Source organism: Alosa pseudoharengus, unplaced genomic scaffold (genome assembly GCF_046254945.1).
Source record: "Alosa pseudoharengus isolate Yale_2024_CS ecotype anadromous, Long Island Sound unplaced genomic scaffold, YU_APseudo_1.1 YU_APseudo_1.1_scf_16, whole genome shotgun sequence".
NCBI lineage: Eukaryota > Metazoa > Chordata > Actinopteri > Clupeiformes > Clupeidae > Alosa > Alosa pseudoharengus.
This window is the reverse complement of record NW_027468630.1, coordinates 12,294,937-12,309,409: the sequence shown is the minus strand read 5'-3', so window position 1 is coordinate 12,309,409 and position 14,473 is coordinate 12,294,937. Positions and strand designations below refer to the sequence as shown.

The 14,473-nt window shown below is 43.3% G+C and overlaps 2 protein-coding genes across 2 annotated transcripts in view; one reads left to right on the top strand and one right to left on the bottom strand.

Annotated features, from left to right (window-relative positions):
* otog (otogelin) overlaps window positions 1–2,356 on the bottom strand; it is a 49,110-nt gene extending 46,754 nt beyond the window's left edge. The window contains exons 1-3 of the mRNA XM_076288008.1: window positions 2,300–2,356; window positions 1,249–1,347; window positions 991–1,019 (exon numbers count right to left, since the gene is read on the bottom strand). Of these exons, the coding sequence (XP_076144123.1) occupies window positions 991–1,019; window positions 1,249–1,347; window positions 2,300–2,356 (185 nt within the window). The remainder of the gene's footprint in view (window positions 1–990; window positions 1,020–1,248; window positions 1,348–2,299) is intronic.
* A 265-nt stretch (window positions 2,357–2,621) lies between these two features.
* Window positions 2,622–14,473, top strand: part of LOC143126090 (ATP-binding cassette sub-family C member 8-like) — a 31,840-nt gene continuing 19,988 nt past the window's right edge. The window contains exons 1-9 of the mRNA XM_076288006.1: window positions 2,622–2,639; window positions 5,832–6,084; window positions 7,114–7,255; window positions 8,256–8,377; window positions 8,990–9,156; window positions 10,954–11,196; window positions 12,633–12,821; window positions 13,359–13,523; window positions 13,665–13,820. Coding sequence (XP_076144121.1) covers window positions 2,622–2,639; window positions 5,832–6,084; window positions 7,114–7,255; window positions 8,256–8,377; window positions 8,990–9,156; window positions 10,954–11,196; window positions 12,633–12,821; window positions 13,359–13,523; window positions 13,665–13,820 — 1,455 coding nt within the window. The remainder of the gene's footprint in view (window positions 2,640–5,831; window positions 6,085–7,113; window positions 7,256–8,255; window positions 8,378–8,989; window positions 9,157–10,953; window positions 11,197–12,632; window positions 12,822–13,358; window positions 13,524–13,664; window positions 13,821–14,473) is intronic.

Sequence of the window (14,473 nt, the reverse complement as noted above, 5' to 3'; positions counted from 1 at the left end):
ATGCAAACACAGATCCGGTATAAACACTGACCCCCCGGCTCCACCGGAACAGCACTTAACCCGCTCTTAAAGGTAACCAATTGGCTCGTAGGCTATTGGTTGCCAAGCTAAAGACAGTTGTATTCTGCCCACTTTTAATAGTCACACTGTGGGGTCTGAGAGATGTTCTCAGAGAACACCAATACCAATACGCTGTGAAGCACTAAGCATTATGAAATTAGAGTTTGGGATTTTGGCATTCAACTGACATGATACTTTTTTAAAAGACAAAGTACTGCCAACTATCAAATTGAAAATAGTGTTTTTTCTATGCAGAACAATTTGCTGTACATTGAACATTTTGTATGTGTTATTCTTCACTCCAAGGCGTTTTCAGTTTTCCATTCAGAGCTCCCCTAAGGTTCAATTAGTCTTGTTAATGTTTTGCTGAGGCTCTAGAACAAACCTTGTGTAGAGGTGCAGATAAATACCCTGATAAAAAGGCATTGTCAAGGCATTAAAGGACAAAACATGACCTTGTGAACTCATAAGAGGGGGTCAAGTGGAACTTTTTAAAGGTTCCTCTTTGGAGACAAGCAGATTTAACCTCTTGTTTCATGACTGTAACACAGGCCACTTTGCAGAGGTAACTAAAAAAGAGATCAGAAAATGTCCACAATCTCTGAAAGTCCACCATTTCTCCAGACCATAGGCTACTAGCTGCATGACTGTGTTGAGATTGTGAAGCCACCCCCCCCTGCGATACCGGCTGACATCCGAAGCACCTCTGGCACAATTAGAATCTGAATGAAGATGTTTGACATGGCTCATATTTCACAGAGGAAGTGACCTGATGTCCGTGTGACACATAAAGCAGGGCTTGCACAGAGAGGGCTTTGATTAAAAAAAAAAACTCCGCCGAGACGCAGGGGTGCTCCTGTGTCCCACATCGCCTTTTGTGGATCAACGCATTGTGAGTCCGCTTTTTTTTTCATAATAGCGTAACACGACCTGGATTCAGGGTAGGCGGCGACAGGACCCTGTGGAGAGCAAGGGAAGCCACAGCGTCGCATAGAGAGGTTTTGTGAGGACCCCAGTGAGAGTGTGGGGATGAGAGTGGAGGTAGGACCCCCACCGTCCCTCACCCCCACACTCACCCACAGCCTCCATCCCCACTGCCACCACCCCTCTCCCCATGAAACACCCAGCCCCCTGCCTCATAAAAGCTGCTCAATGTCTGAGGGGCGCAAGGGTGAGGCGCACTCAAACCGACGTTTCACAGTCTGCCGCGGGCCGATGCTGGCGCCTGTGTCTGGGTCGCCTTTGTGTGCCCGGGGCCGTGGTGATGGCTGATGTTGGGCGCTTAAACTGTGAGAGGGAGTCATGGCAGATGGCACAAGTGATACGTGAACTGTTTAGACACACATGGGTGGTTACTCATTCTTTCCCAGAAAAGCTGTGTGTAAGGTATCCTTTACATCTGCAACAATGGACCAGGTCCAGAAAGTGACCATGGATATCAACTAGAACACTTGATGTCACTATACAGTTTATAAAGAGATGATAGTGTATGTGTGAGAAAAATGTGTCATAGCACATTTTTTTCATCCATGTTATGCATTAATTAGTCATAACTGAAAATATTTATTGTATATTCAGTCTGATTTCCTCATATTATCAAACTTGAGAGCTGTTCATAATTTCCATTATGAGTGGATCATAGCTAGATATGGTCATATCAGTAGCTAATTCTCTGTTTAATAATTATTTATACACTAAAGGTTTGATTGGGGTCAATAGGGTCATCACATTGTGATCTTAAGTTAGCTATCAATTTCCACCAAGAGATGGCAGTATAGCATGTTCTCCGATGTGCGGCATTTTTTTAGCCTTCAACTCAGCCTCTCACAGTGTTTTATAATTAGGCTAGGCTTTTGTAAAAACGTAAAGTAATGTGACACATGTATATTGATGGCATGTATTCATAGGTACGACGCTTAATAGCGCAGGTCTATGCCACATTCAGAGATAATAGTCTTCTGATATTTGGAGAATATACTGTCTAGTGGTTATTTGTATTTTACGTGGGAATGCATACGCTAAACTATTGTATTCCTAATGAATCTTTAACTGAACAGCCCACTAACTGAAACCGGATTTCATTCGTTTGTTTTTTGAACTTGTTTGATAAAGACTTCGGGGATTTGCCACTCTTGGCAAGAATACCACGTGTTCAATCATAGGTCGGTTTATTAATGTGCCCGTCAGAGAGGAAACCCTCAAAGCAAAGCAGATCAGGATTTGAAATCCAGGCACAGACCTTGCGCTCCTCTTCAGCATCGTAGCCTACAGCCAGTCGCTCCACGGCGGGCTCCATCCCCGCTGCTCTTGTCTGTCCACGCCTGCACTCTGGGCATATCACCGAAGAATCGACAGCTTGGTAGGATTCCTTTACTGATGCACTCATATGGCATCGATTTGTCGTCAATCGGATAGCCAGACTTGCCAATTACGCGAAGACGGAATGCCGTAAATTTCACTACCGTTTTGACATTTATTTGATTATTTGAAATGAATTTCGAGAGCTGACTCCTCAATACTCGAGAGTTCATGCTGGATGCCTCTAACATAAGGTCAAGAAGATGTTCCGATATCAACCGGTAAGTAGCTAAATATTCTGTGGAAGAAATCTGTATAAATAACTTATTTTCATTGAGGAAACATTTTTTTTCTCAAGTTCAGCATTCAGATGTCATCAAAATAGTGTTTGCATTTGCTCTTTAACCTCATGCACTTTGATATTGTAGGGAATATATATTTTTAGACACGAGTTTTTTTTTTTAATCTTCTTACATAATCTGTCAGTCTTTATAGGCTACTTTCAATGTGTAGGCTACACCTGCTTAGTCCTATAAGGCTCCAGCAGTGGTCTTCTATACAAATCTATGTTTTAATTGGCATTTAGGTAACATGGAGTTGCAGGATATGCTTTAAAAAAAAGCATACATCAATACCTAGAAATTCACATATGTACATTAATTGAGTTGTAATTACTGCATGATGTACCCTATGCATGCATGTTGACCAGACCTTTATGTTGTAAGAGAAAAGACAATGTCAAGGACTTTAATATTTTTTCAATAAACTAATTGAAAAGTATTAATTTTCAATTAATACTTTTCAATAAACCATCCATTACAGTAAGGCAGAAACTCATGTTGTAAATATAGATATTACATATCTGTGAATATAGACTATATAAAACTATAGAATATGGGAGTGGATGATAGTGATAACATGTGGTGATGATAGTATGTGTGAGAGAGAGAGAGAAAGAAGAGATAGAAAGAGAAAAAGATTGTGTGTGTGTGTGTGTGAGAGAGAGCGAGAGAGCGTGCACTTGTGTGTTTACAGTGGTCCACATCCTCCCAGTAAAGAGAAAGAGAGAGAGAGAGAGAGAGAGAGAGAAAGTGCATGTGTGTGTGTGAGAGAGAGAGAAAAGGAGAGAGAAAAGAGACAGAGTGCATGTGTGTGTGGTTGAGAGAGAGAGAGCATACATTCTTGTGTTTACAGTGGGCCACATCCTCCCAGTGAAGATGACAGTCAGAAGTAGCTGATGTGCTGAGGGGCAGCTCATGGGCAGTAAAGCGTGTCCTGTTGTCCACTGCCATCTTCCCTGTAACGCCTCTTAGTCATAGTGAGCAGCTTGTTTACAGGCGTGGTAGTGTCACATGGTGCTGACCAGGGATTCCATAGTAGACTCTCAGCGCGAGTGTTTGCGTTCGGCCATTCTTATCTCACTATGTATGAAAGCAATGGTCTAGACGCACAGCTGTGCATGACTCTGTTTCACCTCAGTCACTTTGGTTTGAACCCATAGGATTACCAATAAATGTGTCAGCCTAGTCAGGAAGCTTGGTTGGACCTGGAAGTCATGTGATGTACTGGAAAAATATATGGGGAGATGGGACATGGATGGAATCCATAGTGGTATTGGACTGTTCCTACTACACCTTTGGGAAAACTTAGAAGATGTGATGTTATCATCACCGTCACACTGCATTGTAGCTGCAGTATGTAGATAAACATGTTTGTTGTGTTCTCAGCATAGTTTACATAATGTCTCTTAAAAATCATATCAGGAGTATTGCTTAAAAGAAATCACCCATCGTTCCTTTTTGTAAACCTACTCTCAGATTTAGTCGAGTTAGTTCAGTTAGTTTAAAATAGCATGTATAACTCGGTGGGTTAATGTAGTAAAACTTTTTTTGCTCAGAGCACTGGTGGTGCTACAGAGGTTGATAGTTTTGTAGCACAATCCCAATAATCTCTAGCATCAGTATGTAGTTACAAACACCTCATCTGTAGGCTACACTCTAGACAACATTTTAAATAAGTTGTCCCGGCGCTAAGCTGGTAAATCATCCATAGCACAGAATGTTTATTTTTTGGTAGCTTGTGCTACATATATGTAGCACTGTACACAGTCCTGCATTTAAAGATTTTGTTTGTGATAAAAACACATCAGACATCGCAGTGTGATCTCTTCTTGATGCAAACACCCAGTGAAAAGTAAAATTTGACATGACTTAAAACTGAAGATTAAGATATTTTGATGACGAGAGAGGTCTGATATGACCTCAGTAATGCAGTAATCCTGAGATTATGCGTTGAGTATCCCACATTAGAGAGCTACATCCACAGAGGTCCTCTGAAAACCGTCTTTACTGAAGTCATTTTTTTTTTATTCTTGTTTTGTTGGGACTAAGTTGCATTTTACATAATGCTTAATGCTCAATGTAAAAGTCCCTAAATCCTGAAAAAGTCACAAAATTACTAACGTGTCTCAGCTATTGTTGTTGCTGATTGTTTGTGTTATACAAGATATTACTTCAAGTGCTTCAATCTAAGTTGGGTTGTGGTGGCACAAAACATAGACACAGACATACCGGTAATTTTGCGAGCTGCTTCAGTAGCTGGCATTTCCATGTTTTTGTTGAATTATTCAAATGGATAACATCCTGTTTGTCTTATGTATCTACTCCATAATTTGAAGTCACAAAGCGCTGGACTATAAAGTGATATATTCAGTATTATTATGCAGTAGTATTATAGTATGGGTCCAGAATGTGTGTCATGACCTGTAGGTCAATACGTCATGTTAATGTGCAGTAATCCATCTCTATAAGCACATCCACCATCATAATGCTGACTTGAACCGGTTGTCCCAGATTGTCATTCTCATTCTGAAATGCTAATACATCTGATTCATAGCAGCTGGGATGACAGACAACAAGGCACTGTGTGTGTGTGTGTGTGTGTGTGAGAAAGAGCGAGAGAGAAAGTGAGAGATAGAATAGAGAGAGAGATGTGATGGGGTGGTAGATGAGAGAAAGTGAGAGAGACATTATTTCATTAGATCAGACTGATGTGTTTGTTCCCACCTGGAGCCCTTTCCTTCCCAGAACGTGTGGCCAAGCTGAGCTGGAGAACAGCTCTCCCCGCAGGGCACACTTAGGAGGACCAATTGGCCCATTACACCAGGACACACTAAACTAAAGGAACAGAAACACTGCCATTTTTTCAAAACCTTTAAATGTGGGGGTGCTACACATTGGTGATGGTTGAATGAGGCACTTTGGGTACCTAGATTAAATGTTATATCATTTCAATCTGTTGTTGATGTTATTTTTGTTGAATGTTTAGCAGAGGAGGAAGAATTATATATATTTTTTGCATTTACTTTTCCATTCCACACACAGTTATTTTTTTTGTGTTACTGCATTGTGTTGTGTTGTGTTGTGTTGCTGCATTGAGTTGTGTTGTGTGTGTGTTGTGTTGCATTCACCCAGATTCCTGCTGTCATCTCCATCTCTACTAATCTTCTCCATTCTTTTATCCTCCACACTCCCCCTCTCCTGCCCACCTGCCACCACCTGAAGACACGGGTGTCCAACTCAACCTTGTCCTTCTGTGGAAACGACAACAACTCTGCAGCCTACAATGTGGACCGCGGGGTGCTGAACAACGGCTGCTTCCTGGACGCTCTCGGCCTGGTGCCACACGTCTTCCTGTTCTTCAGCACCTTCCCCATCCTCTTCATCGGTGTGTGCCTCGTCTCTCCATCTGGCAAAGAGAAATCTGAGTCAGATCAAAGACAAAGAACGTGTCAGTGTTACTGACTCACGGCTCTGTGAGAGAACACTTGTCATGGAGAACATCATGTATGAGCTTCGGCTCTGAATATTCATTCAGTTATATTGTACTTAGATATACCAGATATACTATCAGCGATGATAATACTCGTTGAATTAGAGCTGAAGGGGATCTACGTTGTACTTGTAATGAAACACCCTCTGTCTTCAATTTGTCTGTGACAAAGTTGATAAAGCTGTGATGTTGGTAGAACAATGTTAATGTTTCTTGCTAACCATGTCAGACAGTGACGTTGTGTTGAGTCTACCTCATCCCTTCAATGTGTGGGCCAAGAGCAGAATAACTGCCAGACAGGGATATTAATCCAGTTAGATGTATCCTGATTGGTTAATATCGTCTGATAAATTTGATATCGCTGTTGGACTCCATGGGCCTATAGGAGTATTAGAGCACCAATTTTCATAATAGCAACCTCAGCTAGCTTAAGTTTTAAGCTACTGTTAGTATTGTTGACAGCATATTTTAGGTTAATAAGCTTTCCTGATGGATTGGTTCAAATATGAGGATCAATCCCAGAAAATCTTCTAAGGACCATTCAGCAAAATCAACAGTTTGATATGAAATGATATTATTATAGAAATTGTGGATGTAGTGAATGTATTATTCTGTTACAGTCATGACATGAACACGACATTACACATCACTGTCTGACTCTGAGGCACAATGTACTGTAAGTGCTTAGTCTGTTTTCTAACTCTTATGCAAGGTAGTACTTATTATTACACTGCTGTCTGTTACTCACACTGTGTCTTCAGTGTTCTCTATTTGTTGTAAGTCGTTTTGGACAAAAGCGTCAGCTAAATATGTTACTGCCTGATCACTGAAAGGTACGTGTGTGTGTGTGCGTGTGCGTGTGCGTGTGCGTGTGTGTGTTTGTGTGTGTGTGTGTGTGTGTGTGTGTGTGTGTGGTATTTGCAGGCTGGGGCAGCCAGAGCTCAAAGGTCCACATCCACCACAGCACCTGGCTGCACTTCCCTGGACACAACCTGCGCTGGATGCTCACGTTCGTGCTGCTTTTCGTGCTGGTGTGTGAGATCGCGGAGGGAATCGTGTCTGATGGGTCAGTGCCACCAGTACTTAAACACACACTCTCTCTCACACACACACACACACATACACATGCGGGCAGGCATGTACACACACAAATACACACACATGCACGCTGCCACGCACACACCAAGCACACACTGATACGCAGACACACACACATACACACACTCACACATACACACACACACACATACAGGCAGGCATGTACACTCACACACAAACACACACACACACGCGCAAACACACATGCACACTGCCACGCACATACACACACACACACACACACCAAGCACACACTGATACACACACACACACATACACACACACAAACACACAGATACAGGCTGGCACGTACACTCACACACACAAACACACACACACACACAAACACATACACCCACACATACACACTCATACATACACACACACACACATAGGCAAGCATGTACACTCACACACTCACACACACACACACACATACACACACACAAACACACACACACACACACACACAAACACATGCACACACACCCATGCAGGCATGTACACTCACACACATGCATGCAGGTATGCACATACACACACACACACTAAAAACACTAAACACACACTGATACAGTTCACACACACACACACACACACATGCATACTCACACACACACACACACACACACACACACACACACACACACACACACACACACACACACACACATGCAGGCAGGCATGTACACACACACATACAGTACAGTACATAGTTTGTCAGCCCTAAAGGGGATTATGACAAAGGCTTATAGTAAACACACAATGGTTTGCAGTGCAATGGGTTTGCTGTGGAAAGTCAAGCCCCTGATGCTCTGAAATATATTCAGGTCTATTGTCAACAGAACAAATGATCTATTTGAACGTTGACTGCTATCATGTGATCTCCACTCTGTCATTAGGTATATATGCTATACTATGTACATGAGTCTGATTGGTGGTGGTGCTGATTTGTGTTGATTCTGCAGGTTCAGTCAGTCTCGTCACCTGCATCTGTACATGACGCCAGGACTAGCCTTACTAGCAGCCATCACATCCATCATCTACTATCACAACATCGAGACGTCCAACTTCCCCAAACTCCTCTTCGGTACAGTATGCTTGGCATGGACACTAAACATTAACCAAATGCAAAATGCATAGAAGTATGTGACATCTGTAGCCACTTTTTTGTGATTTTCTTCTTTTTTTTAAAAAACATTTATTTAAAATACACCATTGCACATCACCAATGCAATCAGCATGGAATCAGCATGCAATCTAACATATTAGATGATTCATTTTGCACTTATGCACTAATGCATTGCTGTAGCACTGACGCAGTTTGGCTGGCAACATGGCATGCTCATATGGTTCTGGGAGAAAGAGGTATCAAGGGACAGAGCTGCATTAGGAGTCGGACATCCCCATGCAGCTGCTTATCGTTTTAACAAACATTGAAGAGGTCAAACAGCGGCCATTGTGTATAGACAGATTTTTAGGCTTTTCCACAATAAAGGGAAATCTCCTGTTCTCCTAAAACTCAATTTTTTTTTTTGTGAGAGAGAGAAAGAGCTCTAACAGATGTTCTTGCATCCCCTGATTGGTGGCTCTCTGTGACTGCTGCTGTTTGTTTGTGTGTGTGTGTGTGTGTGTGTGTGTGTGTGTGTGTGTGTGTGTGTGTGTGTGTGTGTGTGTGTGTGTGTGTGCTTGCCTCCCTAAGCCTTGCTCATGTACTGGATGCTGGCGTTCGTCACTAAGACCATCAAGTTCGCTAAGTACGACGGGCATGGCATCGGCCTGGGGCAGCTGCGCTTCTGCATCACCGGGCTGCTGGTGCTCATCTACGGGCTGCTGCTGGCCGTGGAGGTCAACGTGGTCCTGGGCAGGGTGAGCGTGCGCCAGCACAGGGCCGTGGGAACGGGCACAGGGCACAGGGCGCAGGGCGCAGGGGCAGCTGGGAAGTGGGTGGTTGGCTGTGGGTCAGTTAGCAGAGAGTGTTGGGTGCATGTGTTTGCGTGTGTGTGTACATGTGAGTCTCTCTCTCTCTCTCTCTCTCTCACTCTCTCTCTCCATCTCTCTCTCTCTGAGTGTGTGTGCCTGAGTGTGCCTGTGTGTTTAAGTCTGTATACATTTGTTAATGTGTTTTGGCCTACTGCCTAGTAGTAAATATAAACATGGAAGTATACCCTTTACAGGTATTATGAAAATCTATACCTCTGGGAATTAAATCATCAGACTCTAGTATAGTTTATAGTATACAGTATATATCATTTGTGTACAGCCTTTGTTGGTGGTTCCGGCTACTTATGCAAAGTACCCAGCTTAGATAATACACCCCTGAATAATAATCGAAAGGAAAGGAAGACAGCAACAGCCTCTGATCACGTGTTACGCAACCACACACAAGGGATTAAAGTGCTGTAACGGCATGGCCATGCCTCCGAGCTAAGTCAGAAGACGGGTGAACTCGGTGTGCGTTTGCCAAGCTGCGGACTACCGTTTGCATCGTTACAGCTGTTGTCCCCGGCCAGTGCAAATCCCTGCTGCTGCACAAAGCTGTTTAGCCGGGGGAGCGCACCGCCGTGATGATGGAGCCTGTGGCTCTACACGGCTTCTGTCACTCACTGTACTGGCGCAGTGAGCCAGGGTGCATCGCCCATCTGCTGAGGACACCACCCGCAGTCATCCGCCCTCACCCCACCACCCGCAGTCATCTGCCCCCACCCCACCACCCGCAGTCATCCGCCCTCACCCCACCACCTGCAGTCATCTGCCCCCACCCCACCACACAGCAGCCTTGCAAGGGGGAGAAATGGAGAGCAGCAGGCAGATAGACCGTCTAGGAAAACATTTTTCATTATCAGACTACTGAAATATTTACATTGAGTAGTGTGTGTGTGTGTGTGTGTGTGTGTGTGTGTGTGTGTGTGTGTGTGTGTGTGGCATTATGATACAAGCTTTTTTAATAAAGGCACATAAATCACATTCTACTGTAGAGAAATGCAGAGACAAACCCTTACAGGAGGAAGGAGGCAGATGTAAATGGGAATTTCCATGTAAATCAGTGATGCATAGTAAATGGCAGAGCAGAGCCTGGTTATCAAGCCCCTGTTCTGAATACCCCACACACTTTTTTTTTTGTGATCAACATTTTTTTATTGGAAAAGAATGAGACATTTACAATCACATTTAACTTGAACATACACACCACAAGCTACAGTACGACACTCAATACATAGCTCTGAGAGACAAAAGTGAGATAGTGAAGGAGATTAAAGATAGCAGTCACATTGTCAACATTAGCTAAAAAGTATAAAGCATTCCCCAGAAAAAAACAAAAAAAACAAAACAAATAGATAAATAAGAAATAATAATAATAATACGAATAATAATAATAATAAAAATAATGATAATAAAGTCTACACTCAGGTCAGAATATTCTGTTTCACAAGGAGATCTTGTATGGACCGTGTAATCCACGACCATGCCTGGATGGTTGTCAGTTTGGCCTTGTTGAAATACCCCACACACTTAAGCTCATGCTCCTCTACTCAATGAGATAAAATACTCTAATATGCTACTGCTCACCCTCGACAGTCGACAGCATGGTAAATTCATCTTCTAATGCATGTCCTTGTATGTATATGTGTGTGTGTGTGTGTGTGTGTGTTTTTTCTCCTCCAGCGGTATCTGTGTTTCACCCAGCCCCCGGAGGCAAAGCCCCCAGATGACCTGCAGGACCTTGGCGTCCGCTACTTGCAGCCATTCGTAAACCTGCTGTCCAAGAGCACCTACTGGTGGATGAACAAGTTCATCACGTCAGCACACAAGCGGCCCATCGACCTGAAGATTCTGGGGAAACTGCCCATCGCCATGCGGGCCATCACCAACTACCAGCGGCTACGCAAGGCCATCGAAGCTCAGAAGGTATTAGGATTGACTGGTATTAGGATTGACTGGTACCTGCAGTTGTTCAGCAGCCTTTGACTTGAGGCTGCAATTAACATTCAAACAAATTTGGCACCTTAGGGTGTTTAAAAGTGGGCGGTATTTTACACTATGTAAATTTGTTGACTAGGCAGCAACAACAGTGCAGCATTTGTTTCAAGCAGTTTATATCCTCTATTGTCCTGTTGCTATCATCATCATCATCATCTTATTGTTGGATCCACGTGAATAGTATTAACTAAAAATAGCCTGAAAGTGCTATGCCATTTACTCACCCTGTCTAACTGTGATCTCTTAGGGGATCCCATCTCTCAGAGATGTCACCAGGGATTATAAACTCTCACTACGGTATTCAATCAAGGCGCAAAGGCAGACACAGTTCTGCTGCTAAGCACGTTGTACAAGCTGAGTGTGTCAGATTGCATGCCTCAAAGTGGGAATTTACACATTCAGTCCATTCAAGCTTTTACACTCTAACTGATCACCCTATCTCCCCAAAACGTTATGCATTGAGACATTTTATTAATAGCTGTGTATTGCTTTGAATGCACAATTAAAAAGCCAGTGGATAATTATATGATAGGGAAACATGTTGTTGAGTAGAGTTATTCATTATTCCCCATACACAGTATACTTGGGTTGAAGTTGTTACCATTGTGTGAGGAGATGTAGGAGGAAGAAGTGCAGTGCAAGTTGTGTTGTGCACAGTTTTGTGTGCTGAAACCTAAATGATGAGGGACCAATTTGATTCTTAGAACACACTCACACATAAACACACACACACACACACACACACACACACACACACACACACACATTACACTGATCAGCCAGAGAGCTTCACCCTCGCCTCATTGTGATTAATCTGGTGGTGACTACCAGCTGCACCAGAACCAAAGCTAAAGCTTGTAATACTCTCTGTCTTATGCTTTCTCTCACTCTGGTGACTTCCATCTTTTACACCATTCTGCTTGGTTTACTGTCTCTGTGTGACGCTTTAGTTTGGTCCCAAATGCACAACACTCAACATACTCTGAGAAATCTTGACTTATTGAGAACATAAGTGATAGGATAAGAGCAGCAAATCAGCATGAAGATTCACAGGTAGAATAAAGACAAAAACGGACAAATCTAACTAACAAGAACTGCACAAAACCCCGGGTTGAAATGTACAGGGCTTAACAAGATCACAAGAAAGAGGTGGTAAGGGAATGAGACACACCAGGCAATAAATAGAGGGGCATGAACAGAGCCTCCGAGAGGAACTGGGGCACTTGGCTGAATAAACATAGGAACACATGGCAGACAAAGTAAATACATGTGACCCTTATAAAATGCAGGACAAACATGGGGTACCCAAGGAAGGAACGGAGAGAAAGGAGAATGTGACAGCCAGTCTTTTCTCCTCCACACAGAAAGAGGGCACTCCTCTGCCCCGCGGGCCCCAGTGGATCTGGAGGGCCATGCAGCTGGCTTTTGGGAAGTCCCTGCTCCTCAGCATCACCTTCCGCTTCATGGCCGACCTGCTGGGCTTTGCCGGGCCCTTGTGCATCTCGGGCATCGTCCACCACATAAGCCGAGAGAACCACACCATCCCGCATCCCGTAAGCGCCGACTCCACCACATCACACTCTACAGGCATGGGGCGTAAGCGCCGACTCCACCACATCACACTCTACAGGCGACTCCACCACATCAGGCTCTACAGCCGACTCCACCACATCACACTCTTCAGGCGTGGGGGCTGTGACTGAACAGTGCGGACAAATGTAAACGTCTGATTCATAAGAGTAAGAGTCATCACGTGACGCGTTCAGGCGGATTGTGCCACAGTAGATTCTCGCAGCCTGATCATCCAGAAGCAACCAGAAGTGACAGGGAGAGAGAGCGAGGGTGCTTGAGACACAGAGCATGCAGCCAACATATGGGACTCCACTGTGTCCATCAGGCGATAAGCATCAGGACATTCATGGCAAACATCACAGAGTGTTGAAACACTATGGGGGGATGAAACACTATGTTGAAAGGGCAGATGTTTCTAGATACAGGACTGATATAACAGCTGTGCATGTTGATTGTTGATAGCAGAATGTGAGGGTTTGCCCGTGTTCAGCTCTTCTCTTCTGTTGCCTGTGTCAAAGGTCAAACTGCTGGGCGTCCACTTCATCTCCTCCCAGGCTTTTCTGGCCAATGCGTACGTCTTGGCTGTCCTGCTGTTCCTGGCCCTGATTCTGCAGAGAACCTTCCTACAGGCGTCCTACTATGTCGCTATAGAAACAGGAATTAAACTTAGAGGAGCCATGCAGGTATTTCCCTATATATTGGGAACCCTAATCTACCCATTTGCTATACTGTGTACTTAACATAATCAAAATAAATTTGAAATAGCTTATATCTGTGTGCTGGTGCTTTATTTCTATTACTGACTATTGCTCCCCCCTCTACAGGCAAAAATCTACACCAAGATTATGCGTCTCTGCACGTCCAACTTGTCAATGGGAGACATGACTTTGGGACAGATCAGTAACTTGGTTGCTATAGACTCCAACCAGCTAATGTGGTTCTTCTTCCTCTGCCCCAATCTGTGTGCCATGCCAGTTCAAGTAAGATATCAGCCATTCTGATTACACCACATTATAGTGCTGTAACATTAGTGGATGCTTTGACACACATCTGATTCCCAGGAGCACCCATACTGCTGGACTTTTGTACTGTACCGTTTCTCACATGTTTGGATAAGAATGTCTGTTAAATATAATACAAATGTAATACATATTTACAGTATAGGAATTATTTTAAATGCTTTAAATTAGATAGATAGATAGATAGATAGATAGATAGATAGATAGATACTTGATTGATCCCCAGGGGAAATTCAAGGTCTCAGTAGCATACAGACATCCCACACACATTCACTAACAGCAGAAAAAAGTAATTAAAAGTATGTAATATAAAACACACAACTAAGCAATAAGGACAGTAGAAGATAAAGAATATACTAAATATACTAAAATACAAATTATACTAAATAACACTTAATCTAAATCAATTCTAAAAACAGTATCCACATAGTGGGTGATTAATCAATCAAGAGGTCTGTTTAAATTAATTATGTTCATCACAACAAACCAACAGCACCCCTCCCCCTCCGTTGCTTCTCACATATGATGAAAGACTTAAAGGATGAGTGCTGAATTGCGGATGAATGCTGGATTGTAGATGAGTTCTGAATTGTGGATAATGCTGGATTGTAGAT